At 51.7% G+C, this 24,317-nt stretch overlaps 11 protein-coding genes across 11 annotated transcripts; 7 read left to right on the forward strand and 4 right to left on the reverse strand.

Annotated features, from left to right (window-relative positions):
• Nucleotides 1-78: 78 nt before the first annotated feature.
• On the forward strand, nt 79-2,383 carry CI109_101643 (uncharacterized protein; the record flags this gene model as incomplete). Its single annotated transcript, XM_032002420.1, has 11 exons — nt 79-108; nt 170-203; nt 266-357; nt 435-561; nt 641-768; nt 826-898; nt 952-1,030; nt 1,096-1,255; nt 1,317-1,424; nt 1,479-1,658; nt 1,724-2,383. The coding sequence occupies 11 exons, from the start codon at nt 79-81 to the stop codon at nt 2,381-2,383; spliced, it is 1,671 nt and encodes a 556-aa protein (XP_031863357.1).
• Nucleotides 2,384-2,768: 385 nt separating this feature from the next.
• CI109_101644 (heat shock protein sks2) lies at nt 2,769-4,962 on the reverse strand (the record flags this gene model as incomplete). Its single annotated transcript, XM_032002419.1, has 7 exons — nt 2,769-4,167; nt 4,225-4,394; nt 4,466-4,569; nt 4,621-4,686; nt 4,739-4,751; nt 4,810-4,862; nt 4,923-4,962. 7 exons carry the CDS (start codon nt 4,960-4,962, stop codon nt 2,769-2,771), a joined length of 1,845 nt encoding a protein of 614 aa, XP_031863356.1.
• A 457-nt stretch (nt 4,963-5,419) lies between these two features.
• On the reverse strand, nt 5,420-6,610 carry CI109_101645 (uncharacterized protein; the record flags this gene model as incomplete). The annotated part of the gene is made up of 5 exons (XM_032002418.2): nt 5,420-5,496; nt 5,554-5,790; nt 5,844-6,086; nt 6,174-6,420; nt 6,482-6,610. 5 exons carry the CDS (start codon nt 6,608-6,610, stop codon nt 5,420-5,422), a joined length of 933 nt encoding a protein of 310 aa, XP_031863355.2.
• Nucleotides 6,611-6,818: 208 nt separating this feature from the next.
• CI109_101646 (uncharacterized protein) lies at nt 6,819-8,963 on the forward strand (the record flags this gene model as incomplete). The annotated part of the gene is made up of 5 exons (XM_032002417.2): nt 6,819-6,912; nt 7,426-7,582; nt 7,654-7,781; nt 7,865-8,050; nt 8,134-8,963. The coding sequence occupies 5 exons, from the start codon at nt 6,819-6,821 to the stop codon at nt 8,961-8,963; spliced, it is 1,395 nt and encodes a 464-aa protein (XP_031863354.2).
• A 432-nt stretch (nt 8,964-9,395) lies between these two features.
• On the forward strand, nt 9,396-11,009 carry CI109_101647 (uncharacterized protein; the record flags this gene model as incomplete). Its single annotated transcript, XM_032002416.1, has 5 exons — nt 9,396-9,476; nt 9,590-9,614; nt 9,664-9,789; nt 9,993-10,573; nt 10,635-11,009. The coding sequence occupies 5 exons, from the start codon at nt 9,396-9,398 to the stop codon at nt 11,007-11,009; spliced, it is 1,188 nt and encodes a 395-aa protein (XP_031863353.1).
• A 102-nt stretch (nt 11,010-11,111) lies between these two features.
• CI109_101648 (3'(2'),5'-bisphosphate nucleotidase) lies at nt 11,112-12,899 on the reverse strand (the record flags this gene model as incomplete). Its single annotated transcript, XM_065967026.1, has 7 exons — nt 11,112-11,355; nt 11,449-11,663; nt 11,760-11,953; nt 12,146-12,213; nt 12,339-12,534; nt 12,680-12,750; nt 12,814-12,899. 7 exons carry the CDS (start codon nt 12,897-12,899, stop codon nt 11,112-11,114), a joined length of 1,074 nt encoding a protein of 357 aa, XP_065823098.1.
• A 415-nt stretch (nt 12,900-13,314) lies between these two features.
• On the forward strand, nt 13,315-14,328 carry CI109_101649 (uncharacterized protein; the record flags this gene model as incomplete). The annotated part of the gene is made up of 6 exons (XM_032002414.1): nt 13,315-13,464; nt 13,537-13,563; nt 13,630-13,695; nt 13,760-14,011; nt 14,064-14,165; nt 14,215-14,328. 6 exons carry the CDS (start codon nt 13,315-13,317, stop codon nt 14,326-14,328), a joined length of 711 nt encoding a protein of 236 aa, XP_031863351.1.
• A 42-nt stretch (nt 14,329-14,370) lies between these two features.
• CI109_101650 (uncharacterized protein) lies at nt 14,371-15,420 on the reverse strand (the record flags this gene model as incomplete). The annotated part of the gene is made up of 4 exons (XM_032002413.1): nt 14,371-14,915; nt 14,970-15,147; nt 15,210-15,341; nt 15,403-15,420. The coding sequence occupies 4 exons, from the start codon at nt 15,418-15,420 to the stop codon at nt 14,371-14,373; spliced, it is 873 nt and encodes a 290-aa protein (XP_031863350.1).
• A 1,671-nt stretch (nt 15,421-17,091) lies between these two features.
• On the forward strand, nt 17,092-18,372 carry CI109_101651 (uncharacterized protein; the record flags this gene model as incomplete). The annotated part of the gene is made up of 3 exons (XM_032002412.1): nt 17,092-17,267; nt 17,318-17,543; nt 17,644-18,372. The coding sequence occupies 3 exons, from the start codon at nt 17,092-17,094 to the stop codon at nt 18,370-18,372; spliced, it is 1,131 nt and encodes a 376-aa protein (XP_031863349.1).
• A 226-nt stretch (nt 18,373-18,598) lies between these two features.
• Nucleotides 18,599-20,099, forward strand: CI109_101652 (uncharacterized protein; the record flags this gene model as incomplete). The annotated part of the gene is made up of 7 exons (XM_032002411.2): nt 18,599-18,745; nt 18,909-19,103; nt 19,209-19,253; nt 19,432-19,489; nt 19,551-19,779; nt 19,839-19,868; nt 19,943-20,099. The coding sequence occupies 7 exons, from the start codon at nt 18,599-18,601 to the stop codon at nt 20,097-20,099; spliced, it is 861 nt and encodes a 286-aa protein (XP_031863348.2).
• Nucleotides 20,100-21,025: 926 nt separating this feature from the next.
• CI109_101653 (uncharacterized protein) lies at nt 21,026-23,879 on the forward strand (the record flags this gene model as incomplete). Its single annotated transcript, XM_032002410.2, has 15 exons — nt 21,026-21,072; nt 21,249-21,684; nt 21,766-21,865; nt 21,925-22,142; nt 22,273-22,333; nt 22,396-22,496; nt 22,571-22,583; nt 22,637-22,758; nt 22,855-23,175; nt 23,240-23,263; nt 23,315-23,386; nt 23,449-23,475; nt 23,531-23,607; nt 23,670-23,733; nt 23,802-23,879. The coding sequence occupies 15 exons, from the start codon at nt 21,026-21,028 to the stop codon at nt 23,877-23,879; spliced, it is 1,761 nt and encodes a 586-aa protein (XP_031863347.2).
• Between the last annotated feature and the right edge of the window lie 438 nt (nt 23,880-24,317).

Genomic DNA, 24,317 nt, shown 5'->3' on the forward strand with positions numbered 1-24,317 from the left:
CTCAAACGCGTCTCCTCATTCATGGTTGACATCTCTGTTTTGTACATATAGCTTCCACATTATCAATCGTACAACAGAATGGACGACGAGTTCCAATCCCTTAGCAAGGTATGTCTCGTCGTATCGCATCGCGAGACATGCAACATAGTTGATGATGGTTATACTGTAGGGCGTTTTTGTCATCCCCTTCCAACCGCCTTCCGGTATGTCGTGCGATTCCTTTCCGCTATGTTATTCAGAAGCTTATAGTGCGATTTAAAACCAGATGAAAATGGCGCAGGACCTAGTAAACCTCGATCAAGACCGTTAGATGAGCTCTACGCTCGCACGTTACAGCGTTATGAGGAAGCACATACTGTACGTCGCTGTGATCCTCCTCACTCTATCTCCTGCCGCCTGATCGTCCGAAAGTGTTCTGACGTTCGTTACCGTAGATATACGAGACAGAGAGGACAGGAGAACAGCTCGACGATATTGCAGACTGGTTAGAACGATGTTCTTCTCCTCCGCTCCTCAAGAAACAGTACTCGATCCACCGACTCCCCGTTGCGATATTACAAAGTGAGTCATCTCATCATGCAATCTACCTTCTTGCTTCGGGCCAGGCAACCAACGTGGGCTAACGCTACCTTCGGGTCAGATGCATCTGCCTCATTATCTTCACTCCTGCCTACTCTCGGTCCAACCACGTTCACGCTTCATGGTCGAGAAGCAGCGGATCTAGCGAGTGCTGTACGAGCTATTGCAATAGGTTACATTGGTGAATCGGTGAGCTTACATCGTTGGGCCTGTTTGACTTCCAGTATAGCTGATATAATATTGAAGACTTTGACAGGGAAAAAGACTGGACGAGCGGGCTTGGATGAAGTCGAACTTTGGTGGAAGGGGAGGAAGGACAGTGAGTCCCTATCGCTAGCGGCATTGTGAGGGCAGAAAACTGACATTGCGTAGAATCACCGTTGCTGCTACATGTCCAAGACGCACAGGTAGTGCCTGCCTCCGTACTTGCAGAGCTGATCTACATCCTCGCGTGAGTGGTCGCATCTCGATGACTATCGCTGTGCTGACCGCTACCTCTGTGCCGTTCAAACGCAGACTCCATTCCGACCTGCCTATCCGACTCCTCCTCTCTGTTCCATCTACTACCGTCTTCCTCTCCTCTTGGACCCATCTCGAACCGAGCTCTATCGATCTATGCATTCTACAATCTGGCAAGACGAGAAGACGAGCAGGTGGTGTCCAGGCGATTTTGAGGGTGAGTTCCTCACGCTCTGCATTTGGTTTGATGAGCCATAGCTGATTGATCGATCCGATAGGGAACAAGCGGTGCGCCGTTGAAAGTGTCGGAAGAGCTGGCAGAGGAGATCAGGGACGTCGAGGACCTGTTGGGCGGAGGTTCGATGGCTGCTATGAAAGCGCTCAAGGTGAGGCTGTCGAGGCAATCTTCATAGCAGCAAAGCTGATTCTTGCACCTGCAGTGGCTTCTCCTGCACCACTCCATCAACTCTCCGCTGGCCAAACTCGCAGAGTCGGCGCAAACGCCCGATCAATTGCAAAGAGTTCAAGCGTTGGTAGATGCTATGACCGAGAACCCGGTTGACCCTTCGGTCCCCGGCAAGGATCTTTTCACGCTCAACTATCATCCGGATCTGGCTTCGGTGAGTGATGCTATGCAGTATGAAAGCGTTGTGGATCGTTGCTGAGTGTGTGTCTTTCGATGAAGGTGTTGAACCCGGCCTCGCGAACGTCAATACTTCACGCTCTGTCCAACTCTTCAAGTTATATCAAGCCAAAGGCAGCGGTGGAATCAAGCGGGGATTCAACCCTGGCAACACCCAGGAAAGCCTCTCGGTTCACCTCCAAACGAGACACTACTGCTGCCGACGAGGACGGACCCCGTCAAGCGAAGAGGGTGAAAGTCGACAACGTGCAGATGGTGGGTGCGGAAGGTGACGAGCAATCCCAGCATGACGGAGAAGATCTGAAAGAGCTTGAAACGCTTTATGGGATCTGGAAAGCGGCTGGTCGGTCTGTCAATCTTTGGGATTGGCTGGAAGGGTTCAGAGGGACGATGGGTCAGGATGAGGAGACGGCGGGCGAGAAGGTCAAAGAAGGGAATGAGAATGGTGATATCGAGATGAACGAGGACGGTGTCGTTGTCAGAATCACGGAGACGGAGGACAACCCGCAAGACGCCACCGAAGCACAAGGGGAAGGTGACGAGTCCACATTCAAACCCAAAGAGCATGATGAGGAGAACGAAGCTCGTCTCCATGCGATTTTCATTCGGTTCGTAGAAGAAGCGAGGATGATGGGTTTGGTGAGAGCGAGAGGGAAAGGGAGAAGAGCGGACGAGGTGGTGAAGGGGGTGGGGTTGGTGTGATGTACCGTAGCATACGGAAATGGGACAAGCAGCGTCATTATGTCCACGAGTTATCTTGCCCCAGTAGTTAAGCAAGGTGAGACATTGATGTGTATTGAGCCGTGATTGGATAGACAGACTTGTTACGACCAATGCAACTTTCAATGCACACTTGCAACCCAACCGCTGCCTCTCGGCACATACGCAATCTCGCAAAAGATGTTCATCTCGCCATGTTGTGTCCTGTACAAATGAAGAGACAAAGAGATGTAGGTGTAGGTTTTGGTTTATATGTGTGAGGGAGGTAGAGGAAGCAGAAGACTATTGGAATGCAATAAGAAAGCGCGCGCGTGAAAAGGAACCACCACCACCACTAACTAACTATATCCCATATAGATGTACACGCTTATCGGGCAGAAGCCATGGCCTTTTGCATGGCCCTCTTGACACCGAGCTGAGCCTTCTTGAGCTGGTCGGCGGTAGCATCCTCCTGCTCGAGAACCTCGAGAGCCTTGGCGATCTCGGACTCGACGGCACCTCGTGCTCCTCGCTTGATCTTGGCGGCGAGCTCGGGGGCGGAGATGGATTGTTCACAGGTGTGGAGGTAAGCCTCGAGGTCAGACTTGGCCTCGTGCTTGGCGGAGAAGTCTCGGTCGGCGTTCTTGAACTGCTCGGCATCCTTGATCATCGCCTGGATCTCGTCGGAAGAGAGTCGACCAACAGAGTTCTGGATAGTGATCTGAGCCTTTCGGCCAGAAGCCCTGTCTTGAGCGGAAACCTTGAGGAGACCGTTGGCGTCGACCTCGAAGGTACAGACGAGCTCGGCTTGACCTCGGGGCATGGGGGGGATACCAGAAAGCTCGAACTCTCCGAGCAATCGGTTGTCCTTGCATTGGGTTCGCTCACCCTCGTAGACGGGGAACATGACGGTGGTCTGGTTGTCCTCGACGGTGGTGAAGACTCGAGACTTGTTGGAGGGGATAGGGGTGTTTCGGGGGAGAACGACACCGAAGATGTCACCTTGCATGGCAACACCGAGGGAGAGGGGAGCAACATCGAGAAGGAGGAGGTCGGCGGTCTTGTCAGAGGTCTGACCGGTAAGGACGGCGGCCTGGACAGCGGCACCGTAGGCAACAGCCTCATCGGGGTTGATGGACTTGTTGAGTTGTCGGCCACCGAAGTACTCGGAGACGAGAGACTGGATCTTGGGGATACGGGTAGAACCACCAACGAGGACAATGTCGTCAACCTTGCCGGCGGGGATCTTGGAGTCCTTGAGGACCTTCTCGACGGGGTCGATGGTGGACTTGAAGGCGACGGCGTTGATCTCCTCGAACCTGGCTCGGGTGATGTTGGCGGAGAAGTCGGTACCGGCGTAGAGGGAGTCGACCTCGACGGTGGTCTGGGTGACGGAGGAGAGAGTTCGCTTGGCTCGCTCACAAGCTGATCTCAATCGTCGGATGGCTCGGGGGTCGTCGGAGATGTCGTGCTTGCTCTTCCTCTTGAACTCGGCCTTGAAGTGTTCAAGGAGGGTGTTGTCAAAGTCCTCACCACCGAGATGGGTGTCACCAGCGGTGGCCTTGACGGAGAAGACCTTGCCCTGGATGGTAAGAAGGGAGACATCGAATGTACCACCTCCGAGATCGAAGATGAGGACGTTTCGCTCCTCCTTGGTCTTCTCGTCGAGACCGTAGGCGATAGCGGCAGCGGTGGGCTCGTTGATGATTCGGAGAACCTCGAGACCAGCGATGGCACCGGCGTCCTTGGTAGCGAGACGTTGAGAGTCGTTGAAGTAGGCGGGGACGCTGCGGCAGATTGATCAGCATGGGCTATGGCGAAAAAAAGGAGACACTAATACTCACGTAACGACAGCCTTCTTGACGGTCTTACCGAGCTTGGCCTCGGCGATCTCCTTCATCTTGGTGAGGACCATGGCGGAGATCTCCTGGGGGGAGAAAGACTTCCTCTCGTTGAGGTAGTCGACCTCGACGTAAGGAGAACCGTCCTTGTCAATGACGGCGAAGGGCCAGTGCTAAAAAAGGAGGAGGGAAAATTTGTCAGTCCCCGGGTTTAGATGTTCGCATGCCAGTGTGCTAAACCCACCTTCATGTCCTTCTTGACGTCAGAGTCGTCGAATCGTCGACCGATCAATCGCTTGGCGTCGAAGATGGTGTTGAGGGGGTTCATGGCGGACTGGTTCTTGGCGGCTGAGGGGGGTTAGCGGCGAAGATGGAGTGGACTGAATTTGTCAAACTCACCATCACCGATCAATCGCTCGCCCTCGGTGAAAGCGACGTAAGAAGGGGTGGTTCGGTTACCCTGGTCTGAACGGAGAAGTCAGTATTGGTCCTCATCTACTATCTGAAAGGTATTCACCATTGGCGATGATCTAAGAGTGGAATGTCAGCGTATGCAAAATCAACTACCAAAGGACCGGGATGGCTCACCTCGACTCGGTCGTTTTGCCAAACACCAACACAAGAGTAGGTTGTTCCCAAATCTGCGCACACGATATCAGTCTCCCGTACTTCCTTTTCTATCTCCAAGGGCGATGACTAACCGATACCGATGGCACCCTCGTAGACGTCTTCAGCGGACATTTTGAAATATGAAAATTTGGCTACCAGGGAGGGATTGTCAGCGATGAGGCGTGGAGGTTGGTGGACGGGCTCGTACACACCTTGTGGGGGGAGGTAAGCCTTTTTAAAATAGAATGGATTTAAGAGAGGAAAGAGGGGAGAATTGAAAGATGTGAGATGTTGTTAAAGATTCTGCAAACGATGTCTGACACTGGGACTGGATGGATTGGGAGCGAGGGGGGTCACAGAGGGGATGGGGGCAGAGGGGGGGGCAGAGGTCATTGGCGAAAAAAGTTGAAAGCTAGGGCAAACCAACCACGGAAGAAATTTCCCCGCTCGGCGTTTAGTTTGCATGGTGTGATGTGGCACCCCGCGAGTTCTACGGTGATCACCGCCTCCATCCATGCACGGAGGGAGAACCAAATATAACTGATTGTAACAACATGCATGCTATAGATCACAACACATAAAGATGCAACTAGAGACCCAAGGTCTTCATCAACTCCTTGTTCGCCTCTATATTCCGTTTTCTCTCCAGTTCATACTCGCTCAAGACTAGATGAGAAAGATTAGCAAATCATCCCACCAAGTCTCCGCCGTTACTTCACTTACCAGGCGGTGCTTCTATCGTCGAGACAGGCTTGGGTTTGTACCCATTACTCTCGTTCCATTCTCTGACAAACTCTCTACCATCCTCCCCGAACATATTTGCGATCTCGATCTTGGTCCTCCATTCTTCTCTGATCTGTCGTCGATCTCGCCATCTGATCCTGTAATCTTGCATAAACCTTGCACTGGTGGCTTTTGGTCTGAAGTCTTTCCTCTCCAAAATAGCCAGGATGCATCGGTCTACCGCCGTAATCAGCGTAATTCGTTTGCCGTTTGACCGTGAAAGCACACACCTTTTTGCAGTTGTATTTCTCGTGGACTGGCAGCTCGACCTGACCACCCCCCTTGCTGGAATTCACTAATAGCCAATCTAACAGTTTCGGTTGATAGACCGCCTCTCGATCTCATCTGCGCTGGGGTTTGCCAAACTTCCTCGTATAGTGGGGATGATTTCACGGTGAATGTCTGGACGCCATATCGAACAAGAAAGGTTGGCGGTCTCAAGCCTCGAGAGTCGATAATTGTGAAGGGGTGTTCTATCGTGATGAATCAGCTCGTATCCTCCCTAACTCGTTGGAAGAGCACAAAGGGCGACGACACATCCGTGATCTGGGTGGACTCACCTTTGCTATCAAAAGCATTGACCAACTCCGCCGCACCTTGCATCAGACCCGACCTCATCTCCCACGTATCGTCGTCCGGTCCATACCCTTCCCATCTGACAAGATATTGATGTTCCAGAATCCTCCCATCGGTACTCCATCCTTTCTCTAAAGATCGAGCGAGAATGTGCGAGACGACATATACGTCGGAATGTCGAGTTTTGCGTCGTTTCGCGATGGCGTCGTTATTCACCTCAGAGGCACGAACCTAGTTCGGCAAGTATCGTATCAGTATACCAGGCAGCTAGAACGACAGAGGGATGACCTACGTGTTTGCGCGATGAACGACGAGACGAGATGGATGTTCGGGAAGAGGATGAACTCGACTCTGCTTCGGACGAAGCCAGACCTCGAGACGAAGTCGAACTGGAGGTGGACATACGTGTCGCGTGGAGCATATCGCGATGATGATGAGTGAGAAGTAGCCAAGATGAGTTCTTCGAGATACAGATAGGCAAGATAGAGTCCTCGGTCCAGCCGATCAGATGTGAGATGGGTGTTGAGGAGTCTTGTGGGGACAGATGATGAAGGGAGTGGAACATTATCACGGGGGAGAGGTGAAAAGTCATGAAAGTGAAAGGATCGTGCCTTAGACGCGAATAAACAATGTCGGACAACGCCGCCGCTTTTGGTTTCAGCGAAGATCCGAGACAGACGCTCGGACCGATACCTAGCAAGATGGATTTGATCGATTCAAACGGTAGATGTGATGATTGACGATACAGTGCTACTCGTTACAGGTGGTGTGCGCAGCGGGATGTTTAGGTCGAGATAGACACAGCGCAGTCTGATTACCTTAATCACAAGATCCACCGAAAGGATCTACGGTATAGATTACACATCTCACGGTGGTTTACACCAATCAATAATGCGTTTCTCCCCTGGAGTCGATGATCAATGCACCAATGGGCATGTCATCCTCGGGCATTCAGCCTCATCAGAACGGTGCACTGACCTATAGTATCACAAGTGAAAGGACTGACATGACGCCCCTTTCGCTGCGGATGATGTTCGATTACATGACTCTCAAGGGATTGGATCGAAGCACGGGACTACTGTGACCCTCCTTTGGACCGGATCATGAAACAAGATCAACGACGCATCATAGCGGTGTACACATACATAAATACGTACATACTGAGTAAGCTTTTCTGATGGGATTGACTATGTATCAATTGATTCACATACGAGTCGCATCGCTATCTTGCAACAGCACTCCACTTTGTCACCCTGGTGATACGAGCCGCAATGTTGGGAAGATCACATCTCGATATGCTGGCATCTTCTGGGTCGAGCAGTAGGAGTGGAGCCGTCCCTGGTGTTACACCTCAAATGCTCGACCATGAACGGCCACTTAATTGTATCCCATGGTACGCCTCACCTCGTCCTCCCTTTGCAATTGCGGCCACTATGCATCGCTGATCTCTGTCAATTCACGTAGCAACTCGAGAAACAGCGGTGCGTCATGCGACAAGGCCAAACCGACATGTGGGAGATGTGCAAGCAAGGGGATAGCATGCTCCTATCCAACTGAGCGGAAACGGAGAGGACCTTGTAAGAACCCAAGACGTGAGCGCAATATCTTTTCACGTCGGACCACCCGAGACTAGAGCGTGAGCGGGTAAGCTAATATATCTCGCTGATAATATCAGAAAGCATACGACATGGAATGTTCAGCGAAGCCAAGTTGGATCATCATCGTCCGCTTATCCCACTACCGTCGTACCAGAAAAGAGATGAGATTGAAGGGGGACGTGAAGGAATTCGACTGAAGTCCGGGCACGAATATCAGACTCGGAGTGTAGAGCAAGGCAATCCAAATGGTTCAGGTCAGACTTGTGGGTTTGTATTTCGAAGATTTGACAGGGATAACGTAGTGCTGTTCTCATGCTGATAAATCTGCCTGGTATGTCTTCCAAAGCTGCGAGACATCCATCAACCTTCTTCACGGAACACTCCACATCACCAACCCCCTCACAGCATAGCTTCAGATCTCAAAAGAGCACTGCCACTACCATCTTTCACCAAAGACCTCCGCTGCCCACACCGCCATTCTCATCCGCTCAACAACAGGGGCCGACTGATCAACACTTCGCCACCGGTGTCAAAATCGAACGACAACCTTCACCTGCTTTTTCGATCGGTAACCAAGTACAAGTGCGATCACCGCCATTATCGTCTCACGGAGGATGGTTCTCGCTCCCCCTCGGAGTATTCGTGAGACGAGCACCCATGCAGTCTGCATCGTCGAGGTCGGGCGAATATCGCAGTGCCGTTCGACCGCAAGTGTATCAAGGTCCTTTCGATCCATCTTCCCAACCATTCACGCGTCAACCGCTAGCTGTGCCATCTCCATCGACTCCAGTGTCCTCGTTACAACAGTCACCATTACCCTTTGCTCCATATGATTTCGGCAGGAACACCACTTCGCTATCGCATGAACTTTCCGGGAGACGACAACGATTATCCTTGCCTCCTTCCGGCGTCACGATGACCCATCCATTGAGCGCCGATGAAGATCAATCCATTACAACGTCGTTCTACTGCACCTTGAGACCTAGGAAGAAAACGAGATTTTGGAAGCTCTACATGAACTCTGACACAGATTTCACGTCCGCATCGTCGGGATCAGCCGGTCCAACGCAGAAGGTGGACGATTCTCGTCGAAAGGCGCTATTTGGTGGAAATGGTACCGTCAAGGTGTCCATACTGCGTAGCTCTAATCCCTCAGCTCCTCCCGTCGATCTTTGACATCCTTCATGCAGACCGGCGCAAGTTGTATAGAGTCTTGTTGAGATTTATGCTGTAGAAGTGTGGCTCTGGTCGGGTGTTTGTACTCGATTTGGCATAGGTAACACAAATCTGGACAATGTCATATCTTCAGATTACATGCGTCATGTTGCACCGGTAGCAAGCTGTCATCTCGCAAGTAGCGGGGAGTCACTAATGTTTTGATACTGGACCTAAACACGACCGACTCGTAGAGCGTCATAACGAAAGTCAAAAACCGTGCCACGGAAGATCGAATGTCACACGAACCAACCTCCACATTCGCGGTCCACTCACCTTTCTCTCTTCCTCCGTTTACTGTTCTTCTTTTTGCTCTACTCTGACCTAAAGATTCGATATAGACAGAAATGAACGCGAGATAGCACCCACTCTACGATAGGTAGAGGCACGATCATGTCCGGTACACAACGACCTGCACAGGTCGTGACTACAGAGGGGCTGTTGAAGGATATTGGCACGGGTACAGCTGCCGAGGTATGTCTGACCCATTTATCGCATTCTTTCCATGACTGCGACCTCAAGCTATGCGATTGTCTCACAGTCCATGTCAAGGTGATAACTGACGTAGTGTGCGCTGGGAATCGCAGCTGATCATGGCAGTCCGATATAACAGTCAGTCTTCCCATTCGCTCATCTGACTTATGCTAATACCATTTCCAAGCATCACCACCCGGTCCAACGTTCATACCACCACTTGACGAGCTGATACTGGAAGGAAGACCACATCCTGGTGGATCGAGCTTGCAACGAGGTGATCTGGTAGAGCTAGTTGGTGGGAGTGGATCTGGTGAGTTGTAAATCCCGAATGATAAGCATCCCCCTTCTCTTGTCCCCAGCACGCACTGCTTTCTTTCTCCTTATGATCTGGGGACGAACACCTATCTCAGGTGTTGTTCTTGTTGCTCTCATCGAGCGCTGTGTTTTTATCGTTGCTATTCACTGAGCCCCTTTTCGTTTATACGCAAGTCGACTAACGCGCACACCGTCCAGGCAAGACCTCCTTCCTGATCTTCCAGCTGCTCACTACCCTCCTCCCCGCCTCGCTCGCCCCTACTCCACCGTCTCTCCTCCCCATACCTATCGGTGGTAGATCCCAACATGCGACTCTGATCCAACCGTATACCCATCGTTCACTCATTCCCTCTTTGAGAAGGAGTATGAGATCGCACATCCTTTCCGTCCATCCTACAGCTGGTAGAAGTACGATCGACGACATCATAAAAGAGAGTCTGGGGAGGTTTAGGGTATATCGAATCAAACCTAGATGGAAAGAAGTGGCACTTTGTCTCAGACATATTCTCGATGGATTGAGCGCGATGGCGACTGGAACGGGCGGAGGAGAGAGAGAAGGGGGTGTGGATCTATTGGTGATCGACGGTCTGGGAGATGCGTATTATCCAACTAGATGGACGGACGAAGAACGAGGAAAGAGGACGGGTAGCGGTGGCGGCGGAGGGACGGGGAAGGTAGTGGGTGCGGACGAAGTGGGCATGCGAGAGGTCATGCAGGGGATTGGGAGGGTGAGGAAGGATCTAGGCAGTGTGGTTATGATTTCTGTACAAGGGTTGAGAGTAAGTCACCGCTTAGCAAGACCTATGACAACAAACGTATGGCTTATACTCCGCCTCGTAGACATCACGCGAAACACAACCCTTTTTCCTATCCCATCTCCCATCTCCCTACCCGCAACCATTCTCTCCACAACATGACGATAATACGAACCACGCCCTTGTCCGATCTTCACCCACACACTGGCCTCTAAATATCCAAATCACTCTCACAGGGCCGGTGCGGACACTCCAATATCCAGGCGAGACGACGCTTGTCGATGCGCTAAGGGAGAAAGTCAAGTCTGAGCAGCAGGAGCAGGAAGGGTCAAGAGGGAGAAGGTATGAAGGGTTGGTAAGGATGGAAGGTGTTAATGGGGGACTCGTCGGGACGAGAGGTGGTGGCAAGTTTGGGTTCAGAATCAGCGATGAAGGTGTACAAGTTTGGGGAGAGGCATAAGCTTGACACTGTGTCACTGCGTCGTTTTTCACAACTTCGTTGTAACAACATCCAAATTGATATTGTGCTGTACATGCATGGCGTATAATCTTCCTTCGCCTACTACTTCTGCGCCTCCTCCACAGCCTTCTTCACAGCTTCCACAGCTTTGGCATGCACATCCTTCCCAGCCGCTACGATCCCTTCGTTCGACCTGAGAGTCCTACCGACGCCGAAATCCAAGGGTTTACCCCACATGTCAGTGCAGATACCACCTGATTCGTGAATGAGGAGGTTTCCAGAAGCGTGATCCCAGATCTTTTCGTTGTATTCCTTTCCACCGGCGTATTTGGTGGGTATACGGAGGCTAGGATAGGTATCAGCAATCTATACACACAAGCGATACGATATATAAGGAAGGGTGATCAGTGGTAAAGGGGGAAGCGGAGACAAGACTCACTAGACACCTCCTTCACCTCTGGACAAACAAGCGTATTTCGCTTGACTGTCCATCCTCAATGATGGTCTCTCGACGCCCAACAATTCTCCGATCTTGGCTTGGATAGTATGGGCAGAATGTCCCGCCTCGACGGATTCGAGGAAAGTGAGCGGGTTGGAAGAAGGTGGAGAAGAGGGGAGGTCGAGTTTGGTGTAGGTTGAGGAGGTGAGTGGGCGCTGCGAGGCCGGAGCATATTAGCAGTTTTCTCAAGCCTTGAATGCGGGGATCCTGTCGTTGTGGAGCCAAGATCGGGATGTTAACACGCGACTTACCGACCAACTACCCTCCCCTCGCACAGCGACCATCAACACACCCTTCCCGTTCGGGATGATCTCCTCTCCGATCTTCGCCGGCTCGGGACCGAGGTTGGGACATCCAATCACGCCGAGCTCGACAACACCATCAACAATGAGGGCGAGACAGACGGCGAATTGCTGGTGTCGTATGAAACCTGATGTTCCGTCGACTACGGGGAGTATGCAGAACATCAGCTTGAGATCTCCGGACGGACGGTTTAGGGGCGAAGAATCGGCAAGTTAGAGTCGGAACGAGGGCCATATGGAATGGCAGATACCGTAGAGGATAGACGGAACACTTGCCTGGGTCCTGCAGAGGGATGACGGGTCAGTCGCTGTTCATTCGTACGAAATGGACCAACTCACAATGGTCCAGAAACGGCCTTTGGATCCACCCTCGGCATTACCCTTGTCGATAGCATCAAGAATCCTGAAATGTCAAGTATCAGTATTGCACGGCTTCTTTGACCTTCTCAATGCTGCAATGCGGTGTATGTGGCCATCACGAGCTTCATCTCAAGCCGCTAAACCTTTCGAATGAGGGACATTACTCACTCTTCCTCCGTGTAGTGCTTGTCCTTTCCCCACCCTTCCTCCTTCTCAAATCCGCCGTTGACCAGCCCAATGACCTTTTCACGTAGTGGCGCATTCACACGCAGCTCTGAGGTGTCTTCTTCGCCGATGATAGGGTCTTGAGGGAAGTGCGAGAGGAGATGGAGGGAGATGAGGGATTGGGCGGATAGGTCGGCGACTGCGTAGAGTAAGGGCGTCAGCTCGAGTAAGGGTGATCATACCGGGAAAAAGTGCCTTGGAGTCACAGCCTGACGACAAGGCGAAAAGGGTGTGCATCTCTGTTGGTATGTCGGGGGCGATAAAGCGAGAAATAACAAACGTACCAGTCACAGGTGACTTGTCAGCCTTGATGACAGTGTCCTTCGTGACGAGTGTATCTTGAACCGACTTTGTCCTGGAAGCGACAGATGACATCAGCACGATCCCCTTGAATCCGTGCAAGGTACCGATAGCTCACAAGTAACATGCTCTCAAGACGGAGAGGATAGCGATCTCAGTCTCCTTGACGAGACGAGTGAATGGGAGAGTTGACGAAGACGACATTGTGCGTTGGAGAGAAGGGAAAGAACTGAAGTTTGTCGAGCGAGTACGAGGGAGAGCAGTCGCAGTATATCTGAGGGGCGTTAGAGAAACGATTCGAAGAACTCTTGATATGAAGAGCATACGATGTTGAAGATGTAGAAGTTGTATTGCTACGTTTTGGTGAAATCTGGAATTGTTGGTCGAGCTTAATATCGGATATCAGAGTAATCTCGTCATCATAATCTGGCCACGTGGCGAGCGAAGCGTGCCTGAGCGCAACTGGAAACGAAGATCAAACGCTGGCGAAGCTGGTATCATCAATGTCAACTTTGCTATTCCGAGCTCAATAGTATTGACAGCACTAATCGTCTGATCTACCCACCCTCACTGATCTACCCACCCTCATTAACAGATACGAGGAGATAACGCACGCACGATGGATTTAGTCTGGCCGCCTCCCCAACCTCCTGCGGATCAACCTCCCGCCCATACACTCCCCTTACCTCACCCGGAGGCGTACCCCGACGAACCGAGAGAATATGCACGGGCGTTGATGCAGCGCAGAGATGAGATCGAGAAGGAGATAGTGAGTGCGGGGGACGAGCAACTCAAGGTTTGCAATATGGGGATTTAGCTGATTGTCCGATACAATTAACAGGAAGCCCTGAAAGATGTTCTCAGTTCTGTGAGTCGAGCCGCTTGGAAACTACTGCTCCTGTGTCTACTTAGCTGACGAAGTGACGACACGTAGCACGGCGCGACACCTCAAACATCACTTGTAGACCCAGAAGGATACCCACGAGGGGATATCGATATCGTGCGTTGGTTTCTCCGATGATCTTTCCTCCAGTGTCAAGCTGATCCGAACGCTTCTTGGTCAGTACGCCATTCGTCATGCTCGCTCTGCGCTCGTCAGATTACAAAATGACAGAATAGAAGTGACCGACAGATTGGGTCTGGCATTGCAGAACGCTTTCGCTCCGTCTTCGTCTTCTTCTGCTCAACCGAACGGTCATTCGGAAACGGTCAACGGGCATAAGCCCGCCTCTGCTGCTGGGGAGGAGCCATCGTGGCCTGAAAGACCGGTGGCAAGAGTGAACACTGTGGCCAGTGGCAGTCCCGCTGCAGATGCTGTGAGCGTGGCCTTGACCCAATCAGGAAGGATTAAGCTGACTCTGAGCATAGGGGTTGAGACCGGCCGACCTGATATATTCCTTCGAAGGGGTGACGGCTGATTCACCGGGTGGGATACAAGCTATAGGCAGTGTGGTAGCGCGGTCTGAAGGTGTGAGTGAAGATCAAGGAATGTAACGAGCAAGCTAATATTGGTTCTTAGACTACCCTCGCAATTCTCGTGCTGCGGCAGGAGGAACGAGTGACGTTGAGCCTGACGCCGCGGAACGGATGGGGAGGGAGAGGGATGTTGGGATGTCATATCCTCCCTGTATAATAGTCCATCGCATATACAATGCATGATATTTGTCATCTAAGATCAGATCATTCTCTTCGACCCTTCTTCAGGGGATACGGGGACAACCACCTCGGCGACGGGTTTCTGCTCGACAACATATCCGACCGTCTTGTACTCTTGTTGTCCGACCGTTGTCGCTTGTTGAGCTTGCACTCTCTCCTTCTCCTTCTCCACCCTGCTAACCACCTCTCCAACTCTCAATCCTGTCGTCTGCTCAACACCTTCAAACGCCTTGTGACCCCATTGTCTCGCATCTTCACCGGCATCCTCTATCCTAGATCTCAACATGCCGAAGTGGGCAATCCCGGTACCGACGAAATGGTCGTGTCTCGCCGCGAACTCGGGGAAATGTTTATCCTCGACATCGGACAAGTATTTTCGGATGTTGTGTGATGTCTTGGGTAAGAAGTAGGGGAAAGCGAGGAGGGTGAAGAGGGGTGGAGATAGGAATCGGATAGGTAAAGATCGTGTACGGGTGAGGACGGATCCGGAGAGACCAGAGATAAGGATGTAGATGAGTCCGGGGTTGAGAGCTTCGTCAGGCGGTAAGATCGATTTCACCTCGCCTAGTCACACCCATCGTCAGTCAGGTCTGGGCTCAACGTATCGCTGCGACTCACGCTCAACTCGTCGCTCAAAGGTGATCCACTTGGACACTCCGGTCTGGACATATCCTCTCGCCTCGCCAAGCACACCAGAGACGGATTCTCGACTTTGTGTAATATAGGGGACCAGCGGGTTGGGGGTCTCGACGAGGGTGACAGTAGGGTTGGACTCGGGAGTGGGGTAGATGGGCAGCTAGAGACGACATGAGAGAGTTCAGTCAGCATATTGCCATGACGATAGCACTGCTTGCTCACCCTCTCGCCGGTTGAGGAGAAACCAGGTCGAACTCGAGACGTCGTGCCTTCGTCAGCGGAAAGCGAGGTCGACGTCATGTAGAGTGTGGAGGCGAGGATGGAGGTAGGGACGAGGGGGGAGCGGAGGATTCGCTGAACAAAAGGGAGATGTCAGTAGAGGATCTTGCACTGACTTCACTCGGGAGACACTCACGCCGGTGAAAGAGGCCATTTTGAGTTTGTTCGAAGACGGTATATAGCAATCTCAAGCTGTTAAAGATATCATTATCATCATCACCATGACGGACACTAGCTGCTCTCACACTTCGCACGAAAGGTGACGAGCGGACCCGGATTTCGGCGATATCCAATTTACCGCGAATGTGGCACTGACCTGATCACTGCTAATGACTTTGATCACACTGCCAACTGCTGAAAATCGGTGAGATTCAGACGTAGCGTCTAACACAGCGAATCTGATGTATACTGCAGGTGGTTCGACAGACCCCCAAACATCAAGCGCTATGCATGCTGGTTTTGGGCAAGGTTCAGAAATAGCGCATATAGCGGCGTAACGTATTGATTGGTTTGATCAGGTAACCTCTGCTGGACAGCATCTTTTAGAAACGGTCCGCAGGTATACATGTAAGGTCCAATAGAACAGCTAAAACGGCCCCTGTGCATGCTACCACAGGCCCAGATACAGGCTCGTCAAGCTTTCGCATGCCACAGACTTGACCGACCGCATGAGCAAATGACTTACCACAACGGAATCGTGCGTTTCGGGGCCCCTGCCACTGACAGGATTAACCGGTTACTAACCCCTATTGAACAGATTAGTCGCAACTGCCGTTTGTCGACTCGTTGGGAATGTATAGGTGTGGTATTTGTGCGTCCGTTCAGGGACTCCTCTAGGTCGGTTCGAGTTGCAGCAACGACGACTCGCTTGCTTGCCTCACAGGACCTCAGCGAGGGCGGCGCCACAGCGTCGGACAATTTCAGCGGGCTTGTCTTGTCTAGCTAGCGTCCTCAATTCGAACAACACCTTGAAGACAGATAGACTTCCTGGTCCGGCGTCGCGCAAGGAGGAGGAGGCTAATTGGGCAGTCACTGAAATACTTGGCCCGTACAGATCTCGGCGAACTGAAAGCTATGTGCTGAAAGGGGCACAAAGTCTAACCTGTCGATCTAGACTCAACATATTCGACAAGAAAGGAGAGGAGCACACGGTAGAGAACGAGCAATGAAAGATTTCGAGCCAACGGCGATAGAGACGCGGGCGAAATAGAACTGTAGCTCGTTCGACCTCGCTACGCAATATAATCAACAGTGCAGCATATGTAATCTCACAGCAAGTGTACCATTAATGATCGCATTCTTCTCCGTATTAACCTTTTGCCTATACTTCCGCTCGTCACAAGCTCTCACTCTGAGACTACGATCACGTGGGCTCCAGCGGTAATGGACCTCTCAACCCTTCGCCGCACCTCTTCCAGACGCAATCCTCCTGCCTTTACTCGATGCTACAGTTGCATACTCGCCCCGTGTTTCAATTAACGGAAACGTACTAAGGTGGAGTACTAACATATCGCCGTAAACCTCACGCAACAAAAGAATTTAAAACCCCATACGTGGGAGTATCAAATGCATTCGTCGCAACCTCTTCCCAGACCAAGGTTCCCAGATCACTCCGAACCGTGATCACCTTGAAGCCGGACAAGTCGACAGTCAGAGTAGTTCGGCATTGACTTCCTTGGAACAAGAGAACGACCACCATCAAACATTCGTCGCCATCGAACCCTTCACCATTGAAGAGCACGAATCCGAGTTGCTTGAACGTCAACCGAAGACTCGTCGGAAGTCGGGCAATCAAGTCATTGTTGAAATCCCCGTGTCACGACCGATGTTTCCGGACCCGAGTCCCGGATTGTCCGATGGCAATGAAGAAATTGTGACAGGTCTTGACCTGGCTATAATCGACCACGAGGTCATCAACGGCAATTCGGATCTGCCTCGATGTGACCCAACTTGCGCTCAGAAGGCGTATGGCTACACCAAGTCGTTGGATGGGACATACCGGTAAGTTTCACGTCCTTTTTTCTCGACGAGAAACGAAATCACTGACTCAGACCATCAAGTCATCATCAATTGCGCTGCATGCCTAGTCTCCTCACCACACCGGCACTTTGCGAGTTTCGCGAGCTTCAAGTGATACCCGGAGGTGGAATCAAGAGGACACCCTGCTTGCAATGTGGCGATGGCGCCGTCGACTGCCGCTATGGAGATGCTCCGATGAGGCTCGATCGTATCTTCCCACCGCGTGAGATGAGCGCTCCTCTCATCTTCGCCTCCGACGTTCCCGCGGATCTCAGGTTGTGGGGATCTGAGCAGTATCAAAAGGCGTTGAGATATAAAAGAGATCGAGGTCGTTCAGCTTCCAATTTTCGACATCCAGTCCGCGCAGAGACATCGGGCCAAGAGTAAATCGACATGGTTGGACCCTGTACCTCTTTCACCCAATGGGTTTCAATTCGCCAACGACCTGTACGAGCCGATCAACCTGTCTCCGCCTATTGTTGAGTCACCGTTTCAGGAAGACGAGGAGAATGGTCCTCAGATCGTCGATGATGGGCAAGGAGGGCCCGTCGAGACCGCTCAGGGCAATGACACGCCTCCGTTGCCAGTTGCCGCCACTCGGAACAGCTTGGACGCATCCCCCTTCCAGCGAGCTATCGAACGAGCGTCGTCTCTTATCGCAAAGCCACCAGCGCTCTTGCCGGTCGTTGACAACGTCGAGATTCCTACCGCCGCCGACGGATCATCAGGTGTCGATCAGACCCTTCAAAGGGTGGTAACTGCTGGTGTGGCCGACGCAGCAGCTTATCGTCCTGCGGTGGAGGAGCTGGTGAACACCTTTGGAGAGATCAATGACTCTGACGGTCAGCTTGCGTTCTCCAAGAGTTATCTCAGCAGGGATGACACGGTGGCCAAGCTAGAAGAGAAAATTGACCAAGTTGGAGACGATGGGAGGAGAGCCACAAGGGACGGTGGCGGTCAAGGATGCGCGGGAATCGTGGCAGGACTTGGCGAACGCAGCGAAGGAGATGAGATTGCGCTTGGCACGGGAGGGGAGGATGGGTTAGGGAGTGGGTGGGTGTCGCAAGTCGATTTTGTTGTCATATAAAAGGAGAGGAATAGATACATGGTGGTTATGAGATTGTAGCATGGAAATGAAGAAATGGGTTTGACCATGCCGGCATGCACTTGGGAGAAGGAATGAATGCGCAATTGTGATACATAAGTGATTTAAAACATTGGATACTTTCCCATCTATTATACCATCTCCTCTCAAGCCAACTAGTTGACCGCGAAAGATGTCACCAACTGACGTACACCCGCAACGCCCTGGAATGCATTCCGTTGGCGGCAGACCTCGACCGTCATACCTGGTTGTAGTCAGTTCATGTTCGAGGGAGGGGGAGAAGGTGAGTGAGCTCACCCATGTTGTGGAATACCAACACGATATCGGTGCACCCTTGGATGCCGTTTGGGCCTCCGTGAGTGACGCACCAGTCGAGTGCGTTGTAGATGTCGGCGCCGACCATGGCCCTCTCGTATCTCGTCCAGGCCTGCAAGTTGAGCAGGGCACCGTAATGGCCGTTGACCAGGCGGTCCATCACGGTGTGGAGCAAGGGGGTGGGAAATGGCGGTTCGGGCCAGTCGAAGGATCTTTATGAGATCTTTGCGGCTGGCAATGGCTGGTGGACGTATGAACGCGACGGTGGAGTCCACATGCGCTCGGACCGTTTGGAGAATGTGACCGTACCCGGAGCGGGTACGGGAGAACTCGACCAAGTCGAGGGCTTCTTCCGCCGAGAGATTCTCGAGGGGTTGGCGGGTGACGCAGTGGAGGTGGTTCGTCAATGTTTTTGTCGACGCATCGACCAGCAACGGTGTGTAAGGAATCGGGGGAGCGGGATTAAGCAGTTAGTAGCTCATCAGTATAAATATTGAATGAAGCGAAGATTAGAGATCATTTTGAATCTCGCCGCAAGGGATGATCTGGTAAGTCTCAGGCGTCGTCACGGTCGTGGGAAAACGGCGGAAGCGGGGATCTGTGCGAGGATCAATTTGTGTGTGGGAGGTGATCACCGCTCCTTTGGTCAATGTGTGTGTGTGTGTGTATGTGCGTGTGTGAGAGAGAGAGACATATGAGCTGATGTGCCTGTGCAATGCGGTTTAGAAAGCTACATTGAAACAACCGAGCTTTAACATATTCACACTTCCTTACACTATGACCCGTAAGTCGACTTGCATCTCCACTGACGAAACCAATAGCTGAGGCTTGGACCTTTCCCGCAGCCATGTACACGATGTTTAACGGGTTTCTATACCTTCTGGGCCAATACCCCCCAGAGGACGTTGAGCGATTCGCGCTCAACCAGCTGCGAAACATGGAGGAAGACGCACGACCCAACGACGAGAGCAACGAGAGGACCGCCCCCGAGGTCACCATCATCGGGACTGTCAACGATGGGGAGAAGTTGAACCTCGCACACGCATGGCTAGTGCGAATCTTCCGCCATGCGGTGTGAGTTACCCGCCGTCGCGTGAGCTGTGAACATGTGCTGACGTTTTGCGCCGCCGTAGTGCCCACGGTCGCTTGGATCTGTACACACGGTGAGTAGGGCAAGCAAGGGGACATATACTGTTAGTATCTCCTCGACCAATTTCTGACGGGAAACAACCTGTAGGATCCCGCCTACCATCGCCGCGGCCCAGACCCTCGTCAGAGCTATCGCCACCGACAGGATGCAGCTGCATCCCCTCACCCAAAAGGAGAAGGACGAGATGAGGAGAAGCATTGAGCGAGCCATCAATGCTCTTACAGACATCTTGGATAGGTTGTAGTGGATGGGTTCGGAGGTTGACAGTCAAGTACAGTTGTTAGTAGAATACCAAACCGTGACAGTGCATATAGCATTAGGAATTTCAGTATTGTGATTAGATATGTACGATATATAGTACTCAGGCAAGGTCACGTTGTCTTCATGACTTCTATGAAATCACACTGCAAGTTGACACGGTCCAGCTCCCTGTTTGGTAGTGGGGAAAGATTACTCTGGATAGCAATGGGTTGTCCTTTTCCCGGCGAGTGGTGTTGTGACGATAATGATCAGTGCTGGTCTTGAAAATTGACATTTGTTGGTCATTTTGATACGCCCAATGCAGGACACGATCGGAGAGACTGCTTTGGTGAGTTGTAAAAGGTAGCCGAGGGTAAGGTGTTAGTATACATCAGCCAAGTCAGCCAAGCGACTGGGACTACCACACAGCGGTTGTTAGTGGCAGAGAGAGGAAGGAAGAGAAAAAGGGGCGAAGAGGAAAAGGAATGGGAATGAGAAGACACCTTGGTTGAGGGAAGCGGGGTGTGCAACAGCGAATGGACTAGGCCAGAGCAGGCGATGTCAGTGTGATGAGGAGGGTACTATAGGGGAATAGCTCGTATACTAAGCATGCATATAAACAAAGGGGTATCCAACTTGGGTTGCCGGTGATTCAGTGTCAGTTAGCAGCGGCCAAACGCTACTACTTACATGCCTAACTGAAATAGAATCACATGTCCAAGGCCGAGCAAAGGAACCCTGCGTCGCGTTCCTGCGCCCTTGCGAGGATCACTGTGTGTGTGTGTGTGGTGGTGATTACCCCCTCCTTTGGTCGAGCGTACTGAAATTGGTACAGGGCGCAAATAAGTATACATGTTTAAGGTTTGAGCCAAGGACAGGATATGGATGCGATGTAGTAATGGGGACTGCAGTAGATAGTGGGAAGCAAGCATGCTCCACGTTGGAGTAGATCATGGACATGGCATGCATGTGGCCAGGTAGGGGATGATCCAAAGGTAGTTGGAAATAGGCAAGGGCGAGGTTATTTTAGCCCACGAATCTGAACCATAGCCGCGCCTACCCTTCTACGTCAGAGAGAACGCGCCAAGTCAAAATATCTGAGAACAACACGCTCCTAACGAACCCTATACCACTTATCCTGTAATCGTTCAAGCTTGTCTCCAAATCAACAAACTAGTCGGTTCATACAGATGTCGAGATCACCTTCACCATCACCATTACATCGACCTAGAAGATCTTCATCTCCACAATTGAACAACAAGTCACCTCGCGACGCGACCAACTTACTTCCATTCGATTTACGTCTACCCCTTGCGAGATCTTCTTCGCCCTCTCGGATAGTCGGTAGTGGTGGAACATCAACAGTAGTCGGGTTATTTGGGAAAATGGCGACGACACGAAGAGGGAATAGATATCTCGCAGGTGTGCTTGTGACATTAGGGGTGTTCGCGGTCTATCATGCTTTAGGAATGGACAGTGTTGGAAGCTCCGGTGGTGAGGGGGGTACAGTCGGTGGAAGATTGGATTTGCATGGGACGGGTTGGGGTGGTTTAGGGTGGACGCCGAGAAAGGGAGATGCGAGGGTTGAGGTGAGTCCAGTGTTCATCAGAGCTTGGTCGGGGTGGGATCCCTAGGGATCTAGCTCATACTGACGTTGACTCCTCCTGCAGGCCACCGGTGTCACACCCGTCGACGATAGCTCGTTTGTAGACCTGAGTGATCCTATCAACCTGCCGCAAACAACATGGGTCGAAGGTGTAGCAGGATTTAGTGAGTCTGTCCTCTCCGACAGCACGATGATAGTTCGCGCTGATCTATGCCACCACCAGACTACTTCCAAAACCTCTACCTCTCCAACGGCACTTTCATAGCCATCACCTCTGACCCCTCCTCTCTCCCCGAAGTGGAGAAGATCATGTCAGCGTATCCAGACGATGATGGACATACGTATCACCCTGCTGGAAAAGATAGATGGGCTGTATGGGTTCCAGGAGTGGATGATCTGAGTGGGTTGGGCGGAGTGGCCGTGAGAAAAGTTGGCATTTCGGTGAGTCTTGAGCGGAGCTGGACGAAATAGTAGCGAGAGACGGAGAGAGAGGGGGTGGTGGTGATCATTGCTGACCTGGACGCGGGCGGGAGCTGTATGCAATGAAGGCTGACATATGCTGCTACGACAGATGTTCTTCAATGACGAGAAAGGGAAGAACAGCGTATCATTCCTGAAGCATTATTTCCATTGTACGTATCATACTTAATTGACCTTTCGTGTTGTCCCTATCACTCACAAACCCCCCGCATAGTCATTGGCGAGGTGTTCCTGGGAGCTTGGAGAGTTTTGACGACGGCTGGAGAGACACAATTACCTACGCGACTCATGTATCGTACCACACCCGACGACTGGGTGCGTGCTTCGTGTCCGCGTGTTACACAACACAGCCAGTGAATACGCTAACGATGGACCTGCTATGTTCGTAGAGAGATCGAGCAGGTGAGTTTCAGTCCGAAAGCAACTGCAAACAAAGCTCATGTTCGCTCGCATAGGCCTCACGGCATGGTTCCAACAATCTGTGATGCCAAATACGGCCATCGAGGAGTCACCAATCTGGGAAGATCGAGCGAATAGCGGAATGACATTCTTGTTCGACAAAATCACCATCACTGATGTGAGTGTGACCTTCTCTACGCCTACCGCATCTGCTACTAGAACATCCGCATCGCCAAACCGTATCTATGCTGACCGTTGTCCATTGGCTACGTAGCGATGGGTCGCTCACAAAAAAGGTCTCAACCCCTGGCGATTCAACAAGATGACGGCAGATTTACCACTCCTCGAAGCACCTCTACAATGGATGGACCCCCTCCGATTATCGATGAAGCGACTCGTCCAGACAAAAGGATGTTCGGTCCATCGAAAATCGCCAGACGTCCCTGTCGTGTTGTATATCAACAGACAATTGACGGGGAGAAGGTTGGTGGGTGAGGATGCGGAGCAGTTGAGTCAAGAGATGCAACAGCTGGATGAGGAGGGGGTGATTGAGTGGATGGATGTTCAGATGGAGACCAAGTCGAGGGTTGAGCAGGTGTGTGACACTATGGCGGGAAGTAGTCTGATCGAATGGAATGCTGATCAATTCCTTTCGGTAGTTTTGTCTCGCCCTTAGAGCAGATGTGAGTGGCCATCCATCTGTCCGAGGTACGGTAAATGCTAATAGTTTCCAGGTCATCATGGGTGTGCACGGGAACGGTCTCTCTCACGCTTTATGGATGAAGCCAGGCAGTGCAGTCCTCGAGGTGAGTGTGCGGTGAGGTGCTAGGCACAGTAAATACTGACGATTCGCAAATCATCCGTTTAGTTCATGATGCCGGGTGGATTTGCCAGGGTGAGTTCACTGCTGTTCTCTGTTCGCGCTGCTTTGCTGACCCGGTTACGACTAGGACTACGCAACCGTTGCCGAGCTCATGCGACATGACTACTATTCCATCCACAAAGACGAGGTCTTCACCCAGGACAAGTGAGTGTCTTGACACCGGCGCCTTGTTCGAGACGACTAACCCTCGCTCGTTTCGCTCTTAGATGGCTCAAACCTGATGGATGGGGTGTCGGCACTGTACCAGGATTCCACGGAACTTCTATACCTGTGAGTGGTGGTCCCGGATGACTTTATCGCGTGACAGGATTTACGGCTGACCCTTCCGGTGATCATAGCTCGACGGGAAATGGATCGCACAATTGATAAGGAAGATTGCAGCGGAAAAGAAGGATATGGTTGAGCCATTACTGTAATCCGCATCGGTACAGAGATGGACAGGAATGAGAGAAAGCAGAATAGAAACACCAATTCGGATCATGTAGGAGGATCATTTGCATACCTAGGGCACATATTGATAGATAGATGAGATGGTCTTTCATTCGCACTGCTTTGGGCCGCAGACCGCCTCACAAAGACACAGAGTCTTTCGCGTGTGCATTCGCCCAGTCTGTTTTGCCAGCGCAACCAGCTAGACTACACCCGCTCAGATATGTGCAAAACATTATCGATCAATCCTTGTCCCTCCGAAGTTGGAGTTCGGTCTCTGATTCCAAAGTCGGGATCGATAGAGAAAGATGAGAGTGCAGACGATGTCATTTGGTCTGTGCGATATTACTTAGTCTGAGAAGTAAATGTTTGAGCGTTCGTGTGCTTGACGGGAGAGCTTTCGATACAAGGGTACAAAGATTTAG

This window comes from Kwoniella shandongensis, chromosome 3 (assembly GCF_008629635.2).
Source record: "Kwoniella shandongensis chromosome 3, complete sequence".
Lineage (NCBI taxonomy): Eukaryota > Fungi > Basidiomycota > Tremellomycetes > Tremellales > Cryptococcaceae > Kwoniella > Kwoniella shandongensis.